The 23482-nt window shown below is 38.2% G+C and overlaps 3 protein-coding genes across 4 annotated transcripts in view; 2 read left to right on the forward strand and 1 right to left on the reverse strand.

Annotated features, from left to right (window-relative positions):
- Window positions 1-23482, reverse strand: part of LOC124408205 (acyl-CoA Delta-9 desaturase-like) — a 354733-nt gene that overhangs the window by 223516 nt on the left and 107735 nt on the right. The gene's annotated exons all lie outside the window — the stretch shown is intronic.
- LOC124408202 lies at window positions 4536-7678 on the forward strand. The gene is made up of 7 exons (XM_046884954.1): window positions 4536-4754; window positions 4977-5140; window positions 5250-5406; window positions 5503-6027; window positions 6114-6404; window positions 6477-6712; window positions 7504-7678. Exons 1-7 carry the CDS (start codon window positions 4694-4696, stop codon window positions 7537-7539), a joined length of 1470 nt encoding a protein of 489 aa, XP_046740910.1. The 5' UTR covers window positions 4536-4693; the 3' UTR covers window positions 7540-7678.
- Window positions 17847-23482, forward strand: part of LOC124408199 (zinc finger CCCH domain-containing protein 13) — a 102996-nt gene continuing 97360 nt past the window's right edge. The window contains exon 1 of the mRNA XM_046884948.1: window positions 17847-18086. The gene's annotated coding sequence lies outside the window, so the exon portion shown is untranslated. The remainder of the gene's footprint in view (window positions 18087-23482) is intronic.

Genomic DNA, 23482 nt, shown 5'->3' on the forward strand with positions numbered 1-23482 from the left:
CCCGCCCCGCACGCGTCGCAGAAACGGAACGAGGTGAAAAAACAAGCTGCGGAACACGGAGTGCAGGAAATCGCAGATATTAGGAGAAGGGTGCAAAATTTTTTTTTTTTTTTTTGTTTGGTCTCTGGAAATCGCGACAAAAATTCGGCTCTGTAAACTTGAAAGTGAGGGAAAATGAAAGAAAGCGTGTTCAAAGAGCGAAAAAAATTTAAGAAAATATTACCTGTATCACCACTTTTCCCTTATTTCTTCTTTTTTTTTTTTTGTTGTTTGATTTTTTTTCGATTTTCCCGCATTTTTCCCCCTACAACGATGATTCGAACCACATTATGCCTTTTCCAGGCACACTTAGCACGCAGACTTCATGGCAGTGAAGTTAACCGGGTCTTTCAGAGCGTTAATGTCCCGGCTTTAAGCGGTCCCGCTGCTGTTGTGAGTGAAATTTCTATCGTCGAGACGCGAGAAAAGCGGGGTTGAAAATACGTTATAAGTTAACGTGATGATGCGGGTGTGTAACAGCAGTCGAAGTTAAGGATTATACGCTCGTGCTCTTTATACACGTATATCATGTGTGTATATACGTGAAGCAGTGCAGCTCATTTCGACCTACGTACACTTCTTGACTTCTCGGATTTAGCCTGGAATTTTTTTACATGATTATGAGAACACTTTGAAAAGCACGAGATGTTTTTTTTTTTTTTAGATTTTTTCGACTTGGTTCGAATTTTCTATAATTTTTTTTCAAACTTTTTATTGATTGAGATGATTTTCAAATCTAAAAAACATTTTGAAAAATCATGTGTCATATATGAAAATTTTCAAGCTTAGAACCGAAGTGGCGAGATTTTTTAAACCAGACTGCAAACCAAGCACGTATTCAAGCATAAAAATTCAGATCTCGTATATGTTTTTTTTTTTTTTTTGTACGGAATTGGGATAAAAATGTAGGTATACTTAGGCAAAAAATTTGCCCCATTGAAGTTTAAGGCGAAGCTCAAGAATTTTTATTTTCTCTTATAATTCATCTCTTGCGATTTGATGATTATTTTGTTCGCGGAGATCTGTTAATGCGATTCAAACACCAACCCAGATGACGGATAGAAACGTAGTTTGAAATTGTATCTGCAAATTATATTTTGCAATATTTGTTTCACCGCAAAAAAAAAAACTTCAATTCGTGTAGAATGAACTCACTACAACGTGTATCGCATTTCTTTCAGGAAGAAGCCTTCAGGATGCATTTGCAAGATGAAAATCGAGATGCTTATTATTCGGGTAAGTACCTACAAACCTATAATTGCGACGTAAGGTGTGTTTATCACGGCGTTGCGTTGGGCGAAGTGATTAGCGAGTTGGGAAACGAGAGGGAGAGAGCAACAGTGGCAAAGTTGAGAGACCTCTAATGAGACTTTGACGAGAATTGGCCAAGCCAAGGCGAGCTGTTTATCACGGGGAGAATCGAGTTGCAGAACGACGCGAGATCTCGCGAATTTCAGTTGCAACATAACGTATTTAAAACAAATCACCAAAATGGCGTTAATAAGCAATCAGGCTATTTCTTTTAACTGTGCCATCTTAATTTCACTCCATTTTATGGACACTTTCTATACCTTCACGAAGATACTCTTCGTTACCTTTTATATCCTTCATAGTACGAAGATTGGACTCCTTTACTCCAGTCTCCATGGGTCAAAGATTCGTGGTTTCGTTGCGCGGAAAAAGGAAAGCAAAAAGATAAAATGAAAAGATGAAAGGTGGAAAAAAAAGGATCAAAGTAACGGAAAACTCACCTCGAGCAGAATCAAACCGCGGAACGACTAATACTTGATCGATGTCTCCGGGTCCTCGGGACTTGGTCTTGAAAAAAAAACAAGAAAAAAAAAATACCGCGGCGTTTCACAGCATACGACGAATATTGCAATGGGAATAAAATTGCACCGTTGAATCGCCGCCCGATTCAATCATGTGCCGATCGAACAATTGTTCTTCGACAGCTTTCGTCCCTCAGGAGCGATTCGATTACGTCCGTCAAAATCAGTTCGCCTCCTCGCTCGTTCTACGAATCGTCTTATCCGCGTCCTGAAGGACCTCGTCACACCGAGTCGGAGATCCAGTATCGCGTTGCGATTGTTTTGCGAAAGGTAATTTCGCGATAGGAGTGGGTGGGAGTGTCGAGAAGCGTATTCGACGAGGGAAAAACGGCGCCCATCACGTACAGGAACGTCGTTGCGACGCAGGAGGAATGCATTCGGCGTTAATTACCGTCACTTTGGAAGCACGTGTCTCGTTTGAAATGAAACTTTTAATTTAGCTTTACTGAAATTTTCTGATGCATGGGCAGCAGCTGTGCCCCGAACAAACCGGGTTCCGAAATTTCCAAAGGCATTGCGAAACTGCCGCATAAATCAATTGTCGCTTCCCTCTCTTCTCTCCTGTTCTGTTGACACGCGCTAATTTCAGTTCAGCGCGAACGATACTCCTGCAGGATTGATTTCTGTTACCTAAAAAACGTCCAAGCAATTATCCGCAAGTGTAATTGCTCTAAATAACAATCGCTGACGAATGTCAGTCCCGCGTCTGTCAAACCGGATCCCCATCTTTCGCCTACCAGAATTTTTTCGTTCCGCGTAGTTATTAGTTCCAAGTTTATTACTAATAAATGGTAATGGAATAATCTAATAGTAGGGGAATATAATGGGTGAATTATGAGGTATAATAAACGGTTCCTTAACTGACAAAGAAAAGCTTCTTATAACTATATACGCTCTCGCCGCGACTAGTCGTAATTATCGCATAAATTTCTCACCACATTTGTGCTTCTTATCTTTTTTCTTTTTATTCTCGATACCATTTCATTCGGTTTCCTTTTTTTTTTTTTTTTTCTAATTTTTGGCCACATTTTTATAGCCTCCTTCTCGCCGTTGGTCCCTGCGTGTAGAATTAAATGATCATAACTAAGCGGTTGGTGCATTATTGCTCCACGTATTTGTAACAATTGTGATCAATTCTCGGTCTCCTGTGATCAAGCCGTAAAAAAAAAAAAAAATTATCAGCTATCATCGATTATATGCGGTTTTATTACCCTCCACGTGTAACGAGAGCAATTAACGAGGGGACACTCGGCAAAATGAAAAATGAAAATTTTCTCCTCATATTACTGCACAGAGAAAAGTGTTTATTTAATGTTAACAAACGTATATTTGGATATGACGAAATGAATTTTTCGATATCGTTATAAAATTTTTCTTCAGCCAAATACGATTTCTAAACTATTAACAAATTCTTATACATCGATCGTTATTGGACTCGTTGTTAATAACACCAAAAAATTTATATCACCACGTCTAAATATAAGCTTTTTCTCAACGATGCGATCCGTGAAAGTGACGAATCCGCGATGCAGCAGCGGCGACTTCTCGTACCTGTAACTGCACTCTCGTTTCCGCGTGCGAATTCGAGTCCTGCGGATTCCCTGCAGAACCGGACTCAGCAGGTGGTTGAGTGCGAACACTGGAAGCCTTTAACGCCTGGGCGTCGGTCGGGAGGGTGAACCTTATCCGTAAGGTCGGCAGGTCGACGCAGACGGAGTCGCTTATCGCGAGTGACGCGGCGGTTTCCTGGTAACGGAAACCGAGAACAAACCAATCTCACTTACTCATAAGCGTTCTTACAACACACGGCTACGCGCTTATTTTTCCTCTTTACTTCTGATTGATTTCCAATGTAACCAGCTGCGGACCACCGCGATATTCTTTACCCACTTCCCCTCCCATTCTTTACTAAATCTCCGACAATATTTCGCCCGACTTTCCATTCGTTTCGATTAGATTCGTTTTGTTTCCGTATTCGTATTCGTATTCGTATGCGAGACAAGCTTCTGCTGGAAACTGTATGTGAAAAATGGGGAAAAAAAGAAAACAGGGAAGGAAGGAAATGAAACGAGATAATGAATTTCTCGAAGATAACAAATTCAATTATTATTCGTACACGCAAGCAGACTCGCTACGTTTGGTATTCTTCAGCGTTTTTTTTTTTTTTTTTTTTTTTTAACATTAAATTAACAAAAAAATTTCTTCCACCAATTCTGCTACGTTTTTTCAAGTAACAGAAATCTAAACGTGATTATGCAGTAATGTTCAACCATAAAGTACTGTTTTGAATCGTTTTTTATTTTCTGTGCAATATTTTCAGAATACATAATCGATTTTCATTTTCAATCACTTATTCTACGGGTGTTCCGAATCTGCCTGCATATAGGCAACTGTGGACACAGAAATGTATAGAAGTTCAAGTAGCTGCCTAAGCTAAGGAGTTTTATAGGGCTCAATTAGCGTTCCACGTGTCTTACGCTGGAAAAAATTATCATTAAATGGACTAAAATCTTAGCTATCAAATGACTCGCGTCTATGATTTTTAAATCAAAAAATCATGATTGTGTCGGCGAGTTTCAAGGATTTGAAAGTAGTTGACGATCCTGCCGCAACGTGACGCGCTGACTGCTGACATTTATTATTACTGACAATAAGTAGAATGGAAATGGCGACTTCCCTAGGCATCTAAAAACGTCAAACAACGCAGTTGGCGATAATAACTGTAACAATAATAATAATAGAGTAAGAATAAGACTTTGATAGGAGATTCTACGCATTTTTGACTCTCCAATTTTTCCATCGTGACACTTTCGGCGTTCAATATGCGAGCCGTGTTCAGTGATTGTTTCATCCTAGCCTTTATTGTCCAGTTTATGACTCAAGGTAAGTACGTATCGTCGTTTCACTTTTCTGTCATGTTAAAAAAATTCTTCCAGATTATACAGGCTTTCAAAATAATCTTCACACTCGTCAGATTCGATGCTGATCTTACTCTCTCAAAGGATAAATAAATTAGTTTGAGGTTAAGTTACTCAATGACCAGTTATAATCTTCTCATTCTTTACCTCGTATTAAATTCACTAACAAACAATCGTTCGCTTTCAGTCTATGTCTCCAGCCAACGTGTCGTCGTATCCAACGACGGACCCGCCATACTAGGAGGTTCGATAACCTTCAGAGCCGATCTCTACAATGATGACGGAACTAGACCGTCGGGAACGTTTTCATACATCTGGGAAGATGACGCGTTGAATCCGCACAAGTATACGGTTTGTTAACCATGAAATAAGCGCTGATTTTTGTCCTGAAAATAGGAGTCGAGTTTGATGAACTTACGTTGGAATATTAACTGATTATTTTACTATTTTACCTCTATAGTCCCCAAACACGGAGAACACAACTTCCGATTGGACCGTCACGTTTCCAGCTGATAGAAACAGCGTCGGATCGTATCGGCTCAAGCTAGTTGTGGAGAAGAAATTTTGGATAGCTTGGCCAGTCTTTGCGAGTGCAATGACAGACTATAAAGTGACGAGTAGGTGTCGACGGATATGGAAAAGACTTTGGTATTTCTGATTTGTCATTTTCGAATCCGCTAACTCTGCTATCATCCTTTATTTTCCTTTTTTAGATCTTCTTAACGGCAACATGACACTCACTCAGGCAAATAAAAGCATCAATAGCGACTACGTCTCGTCCAGCTCTCCAACAGAGTTGAGAATTAATCTGCGCAAGGCCGATTACGACATGGTCAAGGCTAAGGGGGCGACCTCGATCACGACCTCCTGGCGTATTAACTGCACATTCTTTGGACCGTTTCCGAATTTAACGTTCAATCATCATTTTTCCGAATTAAATACGACCCAAGTCATCGAAGCCCTGGTCGTTGTCTCTTACGATCCACCCGTTACTACCACCACACTTGCGCCAACAACCGTAGCTCCACTCACCACTACTTCAGCATCAAACACAACAACATCGACTACGCCAATCACAACGACGACTACTTTGCCTAGCAGCACTTCAGCAGTGCCAAAAGTTGAATCTAAGATGACGGTGAATTCCGCCGCTCTCTCCACATGCTCAAACGCAACGATCATTCCTCAGGATCCAAACAACACTTACGGTTATTTTACGAAAGCGGTGAAGGTTAGAGGTAAGCTTAGATCACTTGCGATTAATTGGAACTGGCTGCGGCTGAAGAGAGATCGACGGTTTCAATTTTGGTTTTGTTATCTTCAGCGCCCATCTCAAACATCACCGTCACTGGTACAAACTGGCTTCAACCCTGGGAGATGCTCTCCTTGAATGTGAGCTGCAAAGGCTCTGGACCGTTCAAAGTATGTCTTTCGATCCATCCAGGAAACTATAACATAACGGGAAATGAAACCTGCAAGACTAATACGGTCTTGGAAAACTGCAGCTTCCCGATAATCCATTACTTCCTCGAAGCCAATGTCTACACGTATCTTGTGGTGCTGGAAAACGAGATCAGCATTCAGCGCTATCCTCTGACTATAAATATTTACAAAGGTAAGTGTGTCAGGTGGATAATTGTTGCACGATTCAAGCATTAACACTTTGTTTTCTGTTTTTTTTTTACAGCTACCACTAAAGCCCAACTTTCTGTAATAATCGTGCCTGTCTCCTGCTCTCTGGCAGCGATGGTTTTGATAGTTTTTGGTATCGCTTACTACATGCAGAGTCGAGCCAGGTTCACCGTCGAAGTGGCAGACTTTGATTTTGGACAGCACAATCCTGAAATGGAATATAAAACGTTTACCGAGAGATTGCGGGACTCGTTTAACACCGCACTACGCCCTGGAGGAGATAGAATAAACGTACGACCTCCGTCCTATGGGAGCATGAACTAAATTTTACATTAATAATACAATCAGCTTCTTAACAAGGGATGGAAAGAAAAAATTGCGTAACGATCGGTGTATCTTATCGATTCGATTGCAAAATGCAAATACCCAGTAATCGTTTCTGACTAATGGAATTCTATCCCTTACCTTTTTGACCGTAAATTTGCAGCTTCTTTCAATTTTTCTTTTGCCGTCAGTTTAGACCGATCGTAAAAATGAACAAGAAATTAATCTGTCGATTCACTTGTTTTCATTGTTTAACGATTTGCTAATATTCTGCCAATTTTGAGGTAAAGCATTCTACGTTTTCTGTATTTTAAGTTTAATTTCTTTTTTTTTTTTTTTTTTTTTTTTTTTTGTTGTTATGACGTAATTTCCACTCTATGGTCGCAATTTATATACCATACAATAGAGACCAAATATTTTTACATAAAAATAGTAATAAGTTATTTACGTGACTAACTTAAATTCGTGGGCATTTTTTTGGGGAACGTGTGCGTCAGCGTGTTTGTACAGTTTGATGATTTTACAATTTGTATATTTTTCGGTCGTTATATCGAGATAATTTTATTTCTAATCTAATCTTCCTGTTTTTGGAAAAAAAAAGAAATCTTGGCGTCGTCACTTATTCACTAACTCTTTCTATTTTCGGTGAAAAGTTGTTGAAACTATCATTGATTCATAAATTCTATTATAATTAGATTACAGAACAATTAACAAACACGCGATAATATTAATGTAAAAACTTTTTTTTATTCTTGCAGGGGTACGAGGCACTGAATAAACCGCTCGTAGAGTAACAAACAGTAACAATTAGTAAAAAGAACAAACAGGTAGAGAGAATAAATTAAAAGACTCATATTCATTACTACACAACGCAAAATTTAATACTAATATTATTGTAACAAGTTAGTGTGGCCTGAGAATCAACCTGAGACAGACAAAATTTTCTATAACAGACGTTGTTATAGAATTGAAACATGCTTTTTGAAAGTTTAGACACAAATTGAGAATAGATTTCACTTTCTAATGAGAAATAGAGAAGAACGCGATGTGCTCAAAAAAAAACAAAAAAACAAGTCAGTATTACAGACAAGGAAATCAAATCGGTTTTCGTTACCATTCGAGGTAACAACGATTAGAATGAAAATAATCCAAATTCAAAACACATGTATGTAACGACAAGAAAAACAAGATAAAAGAAAAAAAACTTCCCAGTGAATGTTATCGCCGTTAATAAGCAGGAATTAAAAATTCTTCGAATCTCAGTTGATCGTGTTCCCGCATAATGCGAATAACGAGTATTCGTCTTTAGAAATTGAATTACCTATATAAGCATTGGTAAAAGGCGTTTTCAAATTGTACATACATAAAAAGAAAGTCGTAATGATATGTATATTCATATTTAATATGTATATGTATAGGCTGTGAATCGATCCGCCACCATATTATTGTTAAATAATAATGTATAATTTATAATATATAACAACACGTGCGTAATAATTATATCGCGTGTATATAAATATTGGTATATGATTTTTAAATCTATTATCTTTTCTTTCGCGCCTCGTCCTCATCCTGATCTAAATAATTTTATTCACACGAACTTCCTTTCGAACAATATATTCTTTTAAGTTTATTTGCTTGCCGATGATCTCTTTTAAACAACTTTTACGTACACAAGATCACATCACAGACGCTTTATAGGAATAAATAACTCTTGTCAAACCCCCTATAAATATATAACGCATACATGGTTCTGATTTCAATGGGGAAAATTTTGAAAATCGTTGTTTTAGCTAGGCAATTCCGCCACCGCCACTTTGCCCTATAATCTGACCCCGTGACTACCGTTTGTCACGAAACCGGCTGCAGGTGGTCACTGCGGTTGTTGGGGCAAGTAATTAGGGTGTATAGTCGGCCTAAACGGGGTCCAGGACCGAGAGTTTTACCGCAATCCCAATTCGTCACAGATTATAACAGGAATTTAGAACCGACGACAGCTCATCGACCTTTTTGAAAACTTAAGGGGATATTCCGGTCTAGAGGCTTGAATTTGAGGCATTTTTTAAAGGAAGATAAAAAAAAAAAAAAAGAAAAAACATTTTTACCATTCATTTTTTTTTTTTTTATATATATAAGATTTATTGATATTTTAAGAACACAAAAAATAAAAAAGATTCTTTGAAAACAGGCAGAAAAGTTGAGGGCTGAGTCTTGGGGTCCAATAACGTCAGCTCGACGTTATCCTCATCCGTTTCTCGAGCTTCCCAACTTTTGCAATTCCCCTTCGAAACAGTGCGGCGGGTGTACATCGAGGAAAGTTATGCCTATTTCCAGGATGGCGTAGTGCAATTGTTCGCTTACAATTATCACCACGTGGCGCCTCGTTAACTTAACCGTCATGATCCAACCTGGAAGACAACTTATTCAGGTCATTTTCCCCACGCCGTTATCCCGTTGCCTATATTCTAAAATTTCTAACGACAGTCGACGTCTAAGCATATGACCTGACCTTTTAAAATCTCTGATCTATAATAAACGACGATTTTTCTTACACTTCTAGACATACAGGTTTATAAATATTCAATTCTTTGACTTGGAGAGCTATCGCAAGTCGAGACTTGAAAGCAGACTTATTCCATTTTTTTACCATGAAGGTATCCCAGGTTCATTTCTCTTGTAATATTTTGTAGTTGACTAAAAACTAAGTTCATTGACAAAACCAAAGTCGTTGGGTGCCGATCTTTGGGAGTCGTTTTCACCCCGTCAAAAGTGTTTAATGGCAGATAAATAAATGGACCTGGGATACCTTCGTCGTTATGTGAGATCAAGGCCTCAGCGCGAAATTGGATCAGTTAGAAATTCTACCTGCGAAGGTAAAGAGCCTGGCATCATCATACATATTATTGAAATTCTCGCCGTATTCAATGTGGCTGAAAATGAATCTTCAGTGAAATTAGAAAGGAAAAAATCGCGAACAAAAATAGGTCCACGATTGTGATGCAGGTATAATATCATAATATCTTTCATTTCACTGCAGAATGATCGAGAGCTGAAGTTATTGAATTAATAGTCCCCTACTATACGCCGCTTGTTCAACCAGCCACTCACTCACATTCTCTTGGCATTTCTCTGCCTCTCTAGGAACTCGATGTTGGGTGCGGCGTGACGCAATTTGCCGCTGGAGGACCTCTCGAGCTGCTTATGACGGGCTTGCGCAATTTCCATCGGCCGTTTATCGCTGTCCGCAGGTTGGTTGGTTGGTTGGACTGGAAGTAAAGGTGGTGGTACCTGGAACCTGGAACCTGGATGTGCAAGGTAAACAGGTTGGATTACAATCGCCCCTTGATTATCCACCTTCCCCGCAACTTTGTACATACATATACTTAATAACATCCGTGTCCCCGAGTCAAGCGAGTCTTGGCCACAGTCCAAAATGCAAAAACTGACCCATTTCGAGAATCGATCAGTAAATTGGAACGGCGTGGCGGCGCGGCGTCTCCTGGTTGTCTCTTGGAGCTTTTAAATTTCGAACGAAATTGAGTTTGCGGCAAGGAACTCGGACGAATCTCTACATACGAATCCGCTTCAATTTTCATTCGCATATATATGTATAGAGTGGGTGCAACTAACTTCTATATATGCAGGCGAAAAATGTATCGGTGAAATTGTTGGGTACGTGTGGAGAGACCGATTTCAAATCGTATGCTAATCCAATGTCTCAGCTGCGGAATGAGGCGAGCCGAAATAGCTACTTCTTACGTTCATCTATTATGCATTCATGCCCCGCGAGTTGCTCTGGATACAGGCTTGCGTATCCAACTTTGGCTGACCGCGAGGATTTGCATTGAACTTGCCGAAAAAGGCGACTCTGCATGTAACAAGGTATCGCATGGGGGAAGGAATTTGCAATGATTAGGTCGTTGAATGAAAGATTTCATTACGTCCGGCAGATAAAACGTCGAAAAATGATTGACGCGTATATTTTTCAATTCAATGTTTATTGACAAATGTATAGTCTTGTTGAATTTGCGCGATGTCTATGCACATTGTGACGTCACGCGTCAATTTCAAACTGCTATATCTTTGTCGATAAAGATTGAATTGAAAAAATAAAAAATACGAGTCAATTGTCTTTGGTCATTCTATCTGACGGACCTAATTTGTTCTTTAAAATGCTTTTATACGACGCGAGCATATTTTCCGTACACAAAGTATCCGTTAAGTGAGTCTGCGAATGCGCACGCGCGGAGGAGTTGAAAGTAGTCTTTTCTGCACTCCGCGCATGCGCCGTAGCGAAGAAATTTAACCTCAATTTAGTGCCTGATGAAAAAACGCGTAGCATAGTTTTGCCATGTAAAGAATCACTTCCACGATTCTAAAATGCCGACTTTTCCCCCTAGTTACAAAAAACACTATTTCCGGAGTCTTCATCTCCCGCAAGTGCGTGGCAGTGTATGATGTTCCTACTTAGGATCAGTCGTTGCTGCACTTGGCAGCGAGAGGTTGCGAAGCACGTCGTCGACGAGGTCGTTTCCAAAGGTGCGCGACCCGAGGCTTCCTCGTTTCAACACCAACGCACGAGACGTGGTACGATAGTTCTGGAATGCAGACGTACGAGGCGTGGTTCGTGGTAGGCGGGTGAATAGGCGAACAAGGCATCCTCGTCGATGGTCGATGGTCCGATCTACCTTATAGGTATATACCTACGTATAATGCGATTAGAAAAATTGACGAATGGTCAATGCAGCGATCATGATCATGGAAAAGGAAGAGGGAAAAATCGATTCGGTGAATGGCGAATGGCGAATGGCGGGCGATTTTTTACCCTCGACGTTCATCCTTCGCACTTTGTACTCCGTCCTCTCGGCTTTGAGAATAGAAATGAAAGCGGAGGAGGAGGAGGAGATCGAGGATCAGTCGTCCCGGTATCTCTGATCTCCGGAATTGATTCTCTCGCTCCCCGCAGCCTCCGGGTCTCCGGGTCCTTCGGCTCACGGCGAATGGGGCCAGGAAGATACTTGCCAGTCATTCCCGCCGCTATCAATCTAAATCACCAAACATTTTCCTGCTCTCAGACATTAGTCTCGACTTACCGGGGCTCCGGAGTTTCTCAACTCTGAGGATATTGGGGCGGTGCCGCGATGCTCGTTGATCCCGATTCCGGGATACTGGATCGCAGGACTCCTTCCTCGCTGTCAAATCCCGCGAGATTCTCTCGCTCTCTCCCTCTCTCTTTCTCTCTCTACGCGATACGGTCGAGGATTTTCCGACCCTTTTCAAACACCGGTCACCGAGTCGTTGGTACACCTCCGGCCGCACTACAAATCGGGTTTCATTCCGCCCGGATCAAACTCCCGTAACTCGATACAAACGCTTTACTTCGTTCCGAGTTCACCCTCGATCACTACCTATACGGCGATTCGACGAGGAAAATGCAAGAGATAGATGTACTTGTCTTTCCATGGTTATTAGGGTAAACTGTGGGGGTGAAGAACTAGAATTCTCCATTGATACAATTAATGACTAGAATATCGGATTTTCATTGACGCGAAAATTTTATTCATAAAATTTAGAGTTGTGGAAAGTTCAAGTATCCATAGAAAATCGCAAATATAGAAAGTCGAGATGCAGACCGACGAAATATAGGAATAAAGTCAAAATACACATGTAACGGAAAAATCAAAAATCTGTAAACGATTCTATATCATCGAGAGAAATTCTGACGATTTTACAGCTCCTTTCAATTCTTTCACTGCTCCATACTTCTGCTTTAAACATTTTTCAATTCTATAAATTATCTTTTCGTTTCTTCGAAAATTCGATATTTTGACCCCTCATTTTTTGATCTGTCTACACTTTTACCCCTACCGAGTAAAAAGATTTGGACATTAAAAGCTGTTTATTGTCAGATGACGGCGAAGAGTGAAGGATTCGTTTCTTGTTTATCTGTTTCGCGACGTGCAGGTGTAGCCTGCAACTCCTGTAAGTCGATCCTGTTTTCCAATTCTCTGCCCAACTCGCGAAAAAGTTTCCACATTTTTTTTCCACCCTAGACGCGAAAGTAGGACGAACATTCCATGGACTTTCCGGAAGCAGTAAACAATTATATCAGACTTAGCGATTGATGGATCCTCCTTCAGTCCTCGTTTAAGTCCTTTGAACAGAATTTTCGTTTCGCGATTTCAGCTTACTTTTCTCTTCTTCACTCGCGAATAAATTCCGCTAAGTTTGACGAGGAAATACATCGCGCTGCTTAAATATCATATCATCGTATGCAGAGGATCTATAATCGATGTCGTATCAACCCCGGAAGTTGTCAGTGACACAATATGATCCATTAGCCTGCCTTCTTCTTCGCGTTTCGCAGGATATTACATCCGGCCTGAACGGAAATGCGATTCCTTTCAACTTAATCGAGCCTTCTGGAAAAGTGTACATATTTTTAGAAATTGCAATAAGATTACAGGATGGCCAAAAATTTTTGGGAATAAAATTCCATCACTTTTCCAGGTTCCCAGGACCTGATCCCAGTTCTAGTAAGTTGCTAAACCTCAATTGTTCAGCTTATTAACCGTGTTAAACGGTTTAAATTCAATTCGAATTAAAGAAAAATATAATAATGCACAAAAAAGTCAGGTTAAACCGACTTGTTTTTTCGGTGATAAACAGTAAACTCGTGAAACGTTAAAAAATCATTTCTCATTCCCGTGACATGAAACTGATACTTTCAATTTTTCCCACAACCAAATTAAAAATCTCCTGACATTTCCTGGTTTTCCAAGTGTGTGGCCACCCTGAATGCAGGTTGCAACCTAGCCGCCATTGAGCTGGAAACAATTTTACTAAAATATGATGGATTTAGCGTGGGAAAAGAAGCTTCGAGCTGCTCAATAAATTCTCCCTCCGCGATAAATTGAAAGGCACAACGGAGCTGTAATGGGTGTGATAAAACTCTCGATCCGTGAATCGGTGTCGTCATTACGTGCCAATCGAATGGTTCAATAGGCATTAACCCGGGCTCTGAGTGAGTCCAACAGGGAGGTTTGAATGCTCTTCGGATTTTCCGTAAAATCCTGCGGATGAGGCTCATCGATCATTTTTGTTGTTAGTGCGGAACCTTTGAGCGGTGGATTGATCACGCCTACTGATGTATAGAAACTCCGTTTCGGTGCAAAATTCACTCGCGACATTGTCATGTATAATATTTATAAATATAATAATATACAGAGGAATTCCACGAAGCGCAGCTTTTACATCTCGTCCAAATAATTATGTAACCACCGGGTGTGCGCAAACTGCTACATGTATATATATTACAATTTCTACGTTGGGTTATAATCCCGTTTTTAGCAAGAAGCAAAAAAATAATACAGCGCGAAACAAGGCGGCGAAGGTAGAAGGGCTTCTCTAAATTTACTGCCAAACTCACTCTCCAACTATATTAACACGCCGCTCTCTTACAGCTTGCGAAACCTGAAAAGCTTCTGTACAGCTTTGCGATTTTTAAACCTTTTTTTTTTTACCCTTTCCCTTTATTTTTACTCTCTCCACGTATATATCCCCTCTTTTTTTTACTCTTGTAATTCTCGAACAAAACACGCTTTTCAAACTCATTCAACTTAACGTCGTTTTAGCAGCTCTCCGATCAATTTAACGAGTTAAAAAAAAAAATTTATTCCTATGCGGGGAAAAATTCAGTGGCAATGTTTCTATTTTGTGAAAATTTTTAAGGCGGAAGAATTTCCGTCTACTTCGTGCTTAATTGCGGAGTCGAACTATTTGAAACGTGTCAAAGGTGTCGTTGAAGGGATTTCAAGACCCTGGTGACGCGTGAAACATGGTTTCTATGTAATTTGGCATTAATCAGCGTGTATAATTTCAGCGAATACCTAAGACGAGTAACTGTAAACCGTGTAGACGCAGCTTCGTGGGGTCCATCGATTAATAGAGCTACGCGATAAGAGTTTCTCGATGAACTTCAAAGATTAATGAAATTTGAAACAAATTGTAAAGAAGAATGTAAAAAATAAAAGAAGAACGATACGAAAATGGCGGCGTGTAATTTTTCACCGTTGTTGTTTTCGAGGTAAACAAAATTGCGGAAACTGGGCGAAATGGAAAAACTCGCGATTGATTTGTTAACCAAATTATACAGGCATTTACGAGCCTCATACGTGTTGATTGAACGAAAATAATATTCCTTCGAAATTGGATAATCAATTAAAAATTGATTACTCGTCGTCATACGTATATACATATATATATATATATATATACGTATCTGTATTCACGTTCAGCAAATGGTCAATTAACAGAAATTCCAAAATTTGTTTACTTTATATTTTATCCTCGTGTTGTTTTAGTTTAACCAAGTACTCATTCAGAATTCAACACTTTTATTTTTTCATCAAGTGACGACAAATATTATTTTCGCAAATAAATCGAGACACGCTATTTTCCCATCCTAATATTTCCACATAAATTCTGAATAATTATCTTCTTGATACGAAGAGAAAAAAAAAGGCAAAAATACCGCATTTTTGCACCAAGAAATTCTGAATATCCTGCGGTTATACGTAGACACCGTCTTTATAGGAAAGTGTTACGCGGCTGTGTTAGCTCGTTCGCGATTGTCTCGAAGAGATGAGTCTCGGCTCGATATCTCTCCGCGCCTTGAATGTGTCAACGGAAAAGGGTCAAACGTACCCGGAGTGCTTTCCCCGCATGCAATTAACTGCAGCTCAACGACATATCGGGTCGAGCGAACCGCCATTACGGAGAAAACGATACGACTTCAAGCCTTGTAACCCCGATCGGAAATTTCTATCTTAGAACCATATTTTTGATTCGCAAATTGTTTCTATTTTTATTTTTTTAGCAACAGTTATGTATAAATTTTTGGTTTTATAGAGAAAAATCGCTCGATTTTTCGCTTGGACGGATTGTAGCGAAATTATTTTGCAATTTACTCGCCACTCGCGATTTAATTCGCGTATCCGCATATAATATTATATATTCGTACGAAGCTTTCGCGAATTTATGTATCAAGAGAAACCGAGTTGATACACTTCTCCTTCCGGTCTATGCGATCGCAGTTTCGTTCGATATTTTTGCATGTGCAATGTGCACACACAGATATTTATTATCGTATGCGAAAACTTCGTAGAAAAATTGCGGAGAGTCGTTGCTTGTTTTCTGCACAGATACACTTACTCACGCATCGATGCAGCTCCCTTACAGTTTCTGTTTACTCGTCGTATCATTCTCCCGAGATTTAACCCCCGGCTATTATAATAGCGGGATACACCGCAGATGCGGAGATGCATAGACAACGAAAAAGCGCTTTTTCTTCATATTTTCATCCATCCGAGCGTCGACAGGCTTGCAATTTTCTCCGCTTCGTCACGGTATCAGATCGCGAATGTTAGTCAAAGTTTTTCGGCAAGCTTGCGAGTTTCACTTATTGCGAATAAAATTACAAGCCGAGGAAATGGATGCTGCGTATTGTCGGTGAATATTGCAACAACGTAGGTATGCGAAAAGTTGCGAAATCTCACCCTCGTCTTGGATCCGAGTCGCGATTTTGTATCTCGCGTATGTAAGAAAAAAGATTCAATAATAATGAAAAATTAATCGCAATCACGTCCAACTTCCGACCGCTAAAACTGAGTTATTATACAACGGTCGCAGCATTATTATGGGCGTAATATACACGGGATGCTGGAAAGTCAGTCGTGCAGGATAAATTGCCGATTAATATTGCACGCCGCGGGCTTTTCTGCAGCTCGAGAAGAAAGAAGGCCTCGAATATCTCTTTCGTCGCGTAATTTTCGCACTTTTGCAAATATTGTACAACGGTGGCTGTCTAAAATTTAAATTAAGATTGACGGTTCGATATATACCGAAGACGGAGAGGAATCGGCGATATCTATGGAAGATAAAGTTGACAAGATTATCCGTTCGTCGAGGTGTAGAAACATTAAGAGTTTGCCGAAGCGCGTGGGCAGACGATTGAATATTTTTATATTCGTTATTCGTGTGGGCGCTCGGTATTTAATAATCTTCATTTCACTCTTATGCGTGATCTATGAATGGGTGAAATCCATATCCATTCAAGAATCGCGAATTTATCTGCGCGGAGAATCGAGAGAACAGATTTTTTTCGTTCGAACGAGTTAGCGATGCAGCCCACTACGCTAAGAATAATCGATGCATCGATTAATCGAGTTCTAAAAGATAATCGAACACGACTCGATTGAATCGGTAAAAATTAATCGATTAATCAATTTTTTTTTTTTTATTAAACTGTGCATCTAAAACCAAAACTTCGTGAATTTCAGCATGTAGTCTTAAAGACTGAAAAGTTTTTTTTTTTTAACAATTTCTAGTTTCATTCAAAATGTTTTTCAATTTTATATAGGTAAAAATATTCGTCGTTCGTGGTGATAAAAAAAACTAAAAACCAATTGTGAGGAAAAATGATCGATTATAGTGGATTAATCGGTAAAAAATCATCGATTCAATTGAAATTCGATTAATTTTCGTCATTTTTAGAACAAGTAAACTCATTTCGGTCACCTTATAATAGCAAGGCAAATTACACTCTCGATTTTCGCTCTTCCTGGTCCAAATAACCGCTAATCGATCTAAAATATGAAAAGAAAACAAGACCGAAATGTCTGTCGAACAGTGTGCAGTTCCGATTAGCGAGCAGCCTTGGAAAAGAAGAGGAAGAAAAAAAGGAAAGCAAGAAGAGAATGGGTACACGACAGGTATATTAAAAAAGTCAGGCCTCGTTTTCTCCTTCACCGACGAAAAGTACCTACATCGCGTAGAGAAGCCTCGTCGTCGCGGATAATGCTGAGATTTTTTTAAACAAATTTGCGAAAATTTTGAGGACGAAATAAAATGGAGAATTTTATCCCTTTCAAAATGGACATAATTTGAAAAATAGCAATGAAATTATCCACTTTTAACAAACTTTTTGCAATCTATTTAAGCTAAAAATTGATTAACCGTTCCGTAGCCCTTCTGGCCTCCGTCGACGGCGTCGCGACGGATCGACGGGCGACTCGAGCAGCGTCGCGACGCCGGACGGATAGTCGTTCAGTCGTAGCGCGCGCGCCGTACCGAACGGATCGTCTATTTCGGTTTGTTTCACCCTTTTGCAGGAGGTGCGAAACGAGGAAAAACCGCGAAGTCACGTGCCAGCTGTAGTTTTCTAATTCCCATGTGATTTGTGACTCGATGCCAATGTTTAAACGCGTTACCTAAATTAAATTAAACTAACTTACTTACAACGTGATTCTTCTACGTGACAGGTGAAATTATACATATATAGGTATGTTGAATTAATTGATTGATAAAAACTAGGTAAAATAATACGGATATTAATTGCCGCTGGTTTAGTTTTTTTTTTCTTTTTTTTTTTCATTCTTTTATTTTCATTTAATCTATTCTAAAAATTGTTCAGCAATTTTTTACTTTGTCGAAATTTGGATCACAACGTGAGGATTTTATGTTTCAATTGTTGAACAAATATTGCGGTATATATACAAAAGTCAAGAAACTGGTAGAGAAAATTTCTCTCGAATTTTTGACAAGACAGACAAATTCCATCTTCGTTTCTTATCCACAATATCAATGATTTCGGATATTTTTTTTTTTTTTGTCTCCTTTTGCCCAATTTTCGAAACGTACAAAACCGAAGAAAAATTTCGAAATTATTTTATCCCAGTTTTGAATGGTTTTTAAACATTTTTTGTTGCTGTCCCGATTTTTTTTTTTTTTTTCTTTTTGTTTTTTCTTATTTGTGTCTTGTTAATGAAATTTAATTTTCATACGACAGATGAAGTTCTGTAAAATTCATAGTTTTTACCACGTGACTCGAAGTTCGAACGTCGACTGTTTTTCCTTTTCGTAATTCCTTTTTTTACATTACACTTTACACTTGATATTATTTTTGCAAATTTTCTTTCTTTAAATAAACAAACGATATCGACTTGCGGAAAGTGTTTAGGTGATACTATGCAAGAGAAGAGATAAAATTCTTCTCCTATGACGAGAAAAACTAATTGAATATGCATTATGCTTGCATCTATGATACGCAATTACGTATCTCTGATTAAAACTCGATAGATTCACGCGTGTGAATGTCGGTCTCGTTATACTCACCCTCCTAATATCTAAACAATATGTCACATTGCTCAAGGAGACAAGAACTGTTGTTGGGTGCAGCTTCGAATGTATGCCGAAAGAAGTCTCGAGTACTTACTTACTTACTTACTTACTTACTTGATCCTGTGCACCTCGGCAAACGAGGTAAGTCAGCAGTGAATTGTATCATTCTTCGGTTAGAAATGAAGGTCAAACGATTCCACGTGTATTAACACAATGTACAAGCATTTATTGTGTTATATATACCTATACGTATTGTGTGTATATATATATATATATAAATTGTATAGATATATTGTGTAATATTATTTCTGTGTCTGTTAACTGCGTCGTTGTAAACGAAACGATCGTTCCTTTAATCGCTGCAGGTGGAATACAGGATACAGACGCGTCGTTATCTCGTTATTATACCTACCTTGTCCATTTCATTTATGCTGTGTGATTGGTTTGACGTAATTTATTTTCGACTCAGTCGACGAGATTTTCGACAAATTTTATTTATCATATTTTTATTATTTTACTGTCGATGCCATCGAATATGATTGGAATAGTTGAGGTTGAAACTTAGGAAACTTCTTGTCGAAGATACTTGAAGGAATTTTTTGTGGTCCATGAGGAAAATTTTTTGGGCTAGGGTTGAAGTTCAGATGGCAGCTAACCTCGAATTATTTGGCGTTGAAGCTTAAAGTACAGAAATCAAACTTTGAAGAAACAACAAACTTCTGAAATTTAAGATTCCGAAAATTTAAGCATATACGATAGCGCAAAATTTGGAAAAAATAAAGTTTCCACAGAGAAAAAATTTAGCGTAGTTTAAAAATACGAACAATCGAAATTCGGAATGACCAGAATTGCGAACGTAAAAATATCTGAAATGCAAAACAAGGAAAGATCAAAAAAGTGAAATTTCAGCAAACCATAAATTCACGGAACTAAAAACCTTGGATCATTCAAAATTTCGATGTTCCAGATATTTAAATCATCTCATTTCCATACTTTCTGAACTTTTTGACGCTTCGTCAAAACTTTCATTTCTTCACATTAAACCTGAAACTTGAATTTTTTCAAATTCGGAATTTCAAGCCCGCTCAAAACCGCAGACTGGAGTGTACGCGCATATGTTGTAAATTATAATTACGTGTAGCACTACAAGTGTGATAAAAAAAAAAAGGTGAGAAATGAAGAAAAATATGAAAAGAGAGTGCACCAGCCGACGTAATAATACACTTTGCGCACCATTTACCGCAGCGGCAGCAGACGAATGAGCTGTATAACGTCGTCGTTTCGCTACGGTTTAAGGTATCATTATATGTGTGTGTGTGTGTGTGTGTGTGTGGGAGAAAAATTTAGCCTCATTATTATTCCTATTATCGCTACTGTTACTGCACTTTAAAACGCGAAGTATCCTGTTAAAAAAAAAGAAAAAAAAAAAGAAAAAAGAATGCTCTAAGCTTGAGACGAGCAGGAAAAAAAGGAAAAATGAATCAAATGTTTGTACAGACTGTATTTTTCATCTATACAACAATCACCTTCGTAGCGGGCAATTAATTGTATACTTTGCACACGCAGTTCTCGTTGTTCTCTTTCTTGTTATTATCATCGAAGTCTTTTTCTTCTCCTTCTTTTTTTTTTATCTTCTTGTTTTCAAGCGCTTGACAGCTACGCGTAATTTCGTAACGCAAATCGACGTTCGTGTGATCGTAATTGTTATAGACACCATATTTTGGTCAAGGCATTTGTTCACTTCGTTTATTTTTTTCAATGCCATATATGTGTCAGTTATGATTTCACTTTTCTATCTATCTCGTGTTTTTTTTCTCGTTCTCATTTCGATCGTCGATTCGATAATCGTGATTTAGGAAAGGGATATAAAAATTTTTAATTCCTCTCGGCCATTCTACTTCGTTTTTTATTAAAAATTCTTCTTTCAAACATTCAATGTCATTGACCAACTGTACAATGTGTCGCAATACTTGATTATCTTATTCTTTGACTATATATGTAGCGGGAATTCCATGCGAACCCGACAAAAGTCTGATCCTCACTATTTCTGATTTTGTTTAAAAAAAATGTCTACACTATTAAAATAATTCTGCACCAATGTAACTAATTTTCATTTAAAATTAATTCGTCTTCGTACATTCAGCTGTTTATCTTCGAAGGTTCAATAATTTTCCGATTCACCGTTTGTACGTTTATATGTTCAAAACGTCTTCGGAACTCTATGATAAAATAAATAGATTAAATATATATATATAATAGATTAGCGGTTTCACTGCAATTCGCTGCGCGAGCTCTCTACCGATCTAGGAAGACCGGATCCATCGCACTTTAGATAATAGATATCCACCTGCAGTACAGCGCAAAGCGAGAAGTGAAAATAGAAGAGACGGGGTAAGGGAGGGAGGGAATCGCGTGCACCGGGTGGCTAAATTTAATTATCTCATGTAAATCGCGCGATCCTTAATACCATGCAGCTATCGCATCGCATCGCATCGCATCGCATCGCATCGCATCGCATCCACCTAGTTGTCTAGAACACGTGTAAATATGCGGATGCATCGCATCTGCATTCGCATCTGTTGTCCCCCGATAGTTTTGCAGAATTTTCATTTTTCTTCCAGTAGTTTCCGGTTTTATTGTTTGTTTTTTATTTATTTTTTTGGTTGAGGTGGAGGGGTGGTGGGGGGTGGTCGGTATTTTTTTTTTAACCGTTCGCCTCTTTCATGTGTGGTTTTTACTGACGTTGGGGTTTTCAAAAATATATATTTAAAAAATTTCATAGATGCCTAATTGACGTTTCAACAGTTTTCGTTGCGAAATTTTCAATTAGTTGATTAGTGCAAATTGTTAAAGAATTTAAAATTACCGAGACATCGATAAGAGGAAAAAAGTCAGGTGAAGGAGTTATTTTATTTTTATTCTTTCTCTCACTCTTCAGGTGGACTGGTTTTTCATTTTATTTTAGATAAATTTTTATTCCAGTACAGACGTTTAATCCGTAGCGAATTTTTTGTAAAGAGATGTGTAATTTGTTTTTACTAATTTCAATCGTAATTACTTAGTTATTTGAAAAGCATCGTTTGAGGTAAAATTCGATAACGATATTATATATCAGTTGTATCGAACGAGTCGAGGCGGCCTTGTTAGTTTCAATTATTAGATTATAGATGTAAACCGTTTAATTTTTCTGCAACATATAAAATATATATATTTATAACGAATCAGAAAGGAAATTAACAAAAAGAAATGAAACTGTAGACTTAAAAATACTTCTTACTCAAATATTTTCAATGTTTCATATGATTTATGTCTTGTTGCTATTTTAATTTGTCAATTACTCATTCTACGCTTTCTTCAAATTGTTTATTTATAGACTAATTTCCAGGATATAATTTTTATGGTCGGATTATTTCATCATGAAAAATTGAAAATTTTTTAGTAAAGAGTACTTTTAGAATCACAGATTTATTTCTCTACCGTTTGATGTTTTTTTTTTTTTTTTATTGCCTTTTTTGAAAAAGTCTTTCGTATGAAAAGAAATGAAATCTTATCTCAGAAAGGAAAAATTTCTATTTTTCTTTTCTCAACTTGCCGGCCACCCCTTAACAGTAAGATGATACAGCATTGAAACTATGAGGATCTTCTTTTTTTCAAGGATAACATAAGATTTTTTAACTTGTAGCATGAACATTTTTTTTAACGGTCACCCTAATATATGTATATATATATTTAACTGCGATACATACATACATACATACATATATAATATATATATACACATATAAGTCGTAGCGTGTTATGGCCGAAGGTGGAACGTGTTGAATATAAAGTTACCGTTACGTATCTCCGTTACCCGTTGCAGTTGAACGGCATTCTTGCATTTTTACGCACTGAATTTGAATGGCTATATATATGTATATATATATATAAATACATATATACACTATATGTGTGTGTGTGTAAGTTTTACACGAACAAACGCGCTGAGATCGAGTCACCTGCGCATATACTCGCGGTGCATGTACGAGTGAAATCCGGTTTCGAAGGTACAACCTGTGCCTCCGGCGGTTTTTATCCATCCAACAACCGTTGTTCTACGCTGCAGTGTTATGGTTTCTACAACCTCGAATGAGGAGTATTAATGGGGAAATTTGGTCATCGTTTTTTCACGAAGAAAATTTGACCTACTAACAGAAAAAAATCATTTACATTTTAAGAAAATGAAAATCCATGCATGCGGCGCGGATGATATAAAGTTGAAGAAAAAAGAAAGAGAAGAAAAAAAAAACAAAACAAAACATTTTCAACGTGCTTGTAAAATAAATGTTGGACGGTTTATTTATTTTTTTGTTTTTTTTTTCAAATTTTTTTCGTGCCTGTATAATTCAGAAAATTAACTTCAGCTGGCAATCGAATTACCGTTAGGAATTTACATACGTTAGTTTTAAACAAACGTATAAACGTATTTAACGGATTAGTTACTTATCAGCGGTAGATTGTGCAGTTATATCTAATATCTTGTTGGAAAAAAGATGATAATTTACTAAAACGACATTC

The sequence above is a fragment of the Diprion similis genome, chromosome 7 (genome assembly GCF_021155765.1).
Source record: "Diprion similis isolate iyDipSimi1 chromosome 7, iyDipSimi1.1, whole genome shotgun sequence".
In the NCBI taxonomy this organism is placed as follows: domain Eukaryota; kingdom Metazoa; phylum Arthropoda; class Insecta; order Hymenoptera; family Diprionidae; genus Diprion; species Diprion similis.

Bases quoted from the DNA above. Each gene is read 5' to 3' on its own strand.
- LOC124408202 (XM_046884954.1), top strand. From the start codon at position 4,694: ATGCGAGCCGTGTTCAGTGATTGTTTCATCCTAGCCTTTATTGTCCAG. The intron at 5,407-5,502 runs GTAGGTGTCGAC...TTCCTTTTTTAG, and splicing joins GACAGACTATAAAGTGACGA to ATCTTCTTAACGGCAACATG. The intron at 6,713-7,503 runs GTACGACCTCCG...TTATTCTTGCAG, and splicing joins CTGGAGGAGATAGAATAAAC to GGGTACGAGGCACTGAATAA.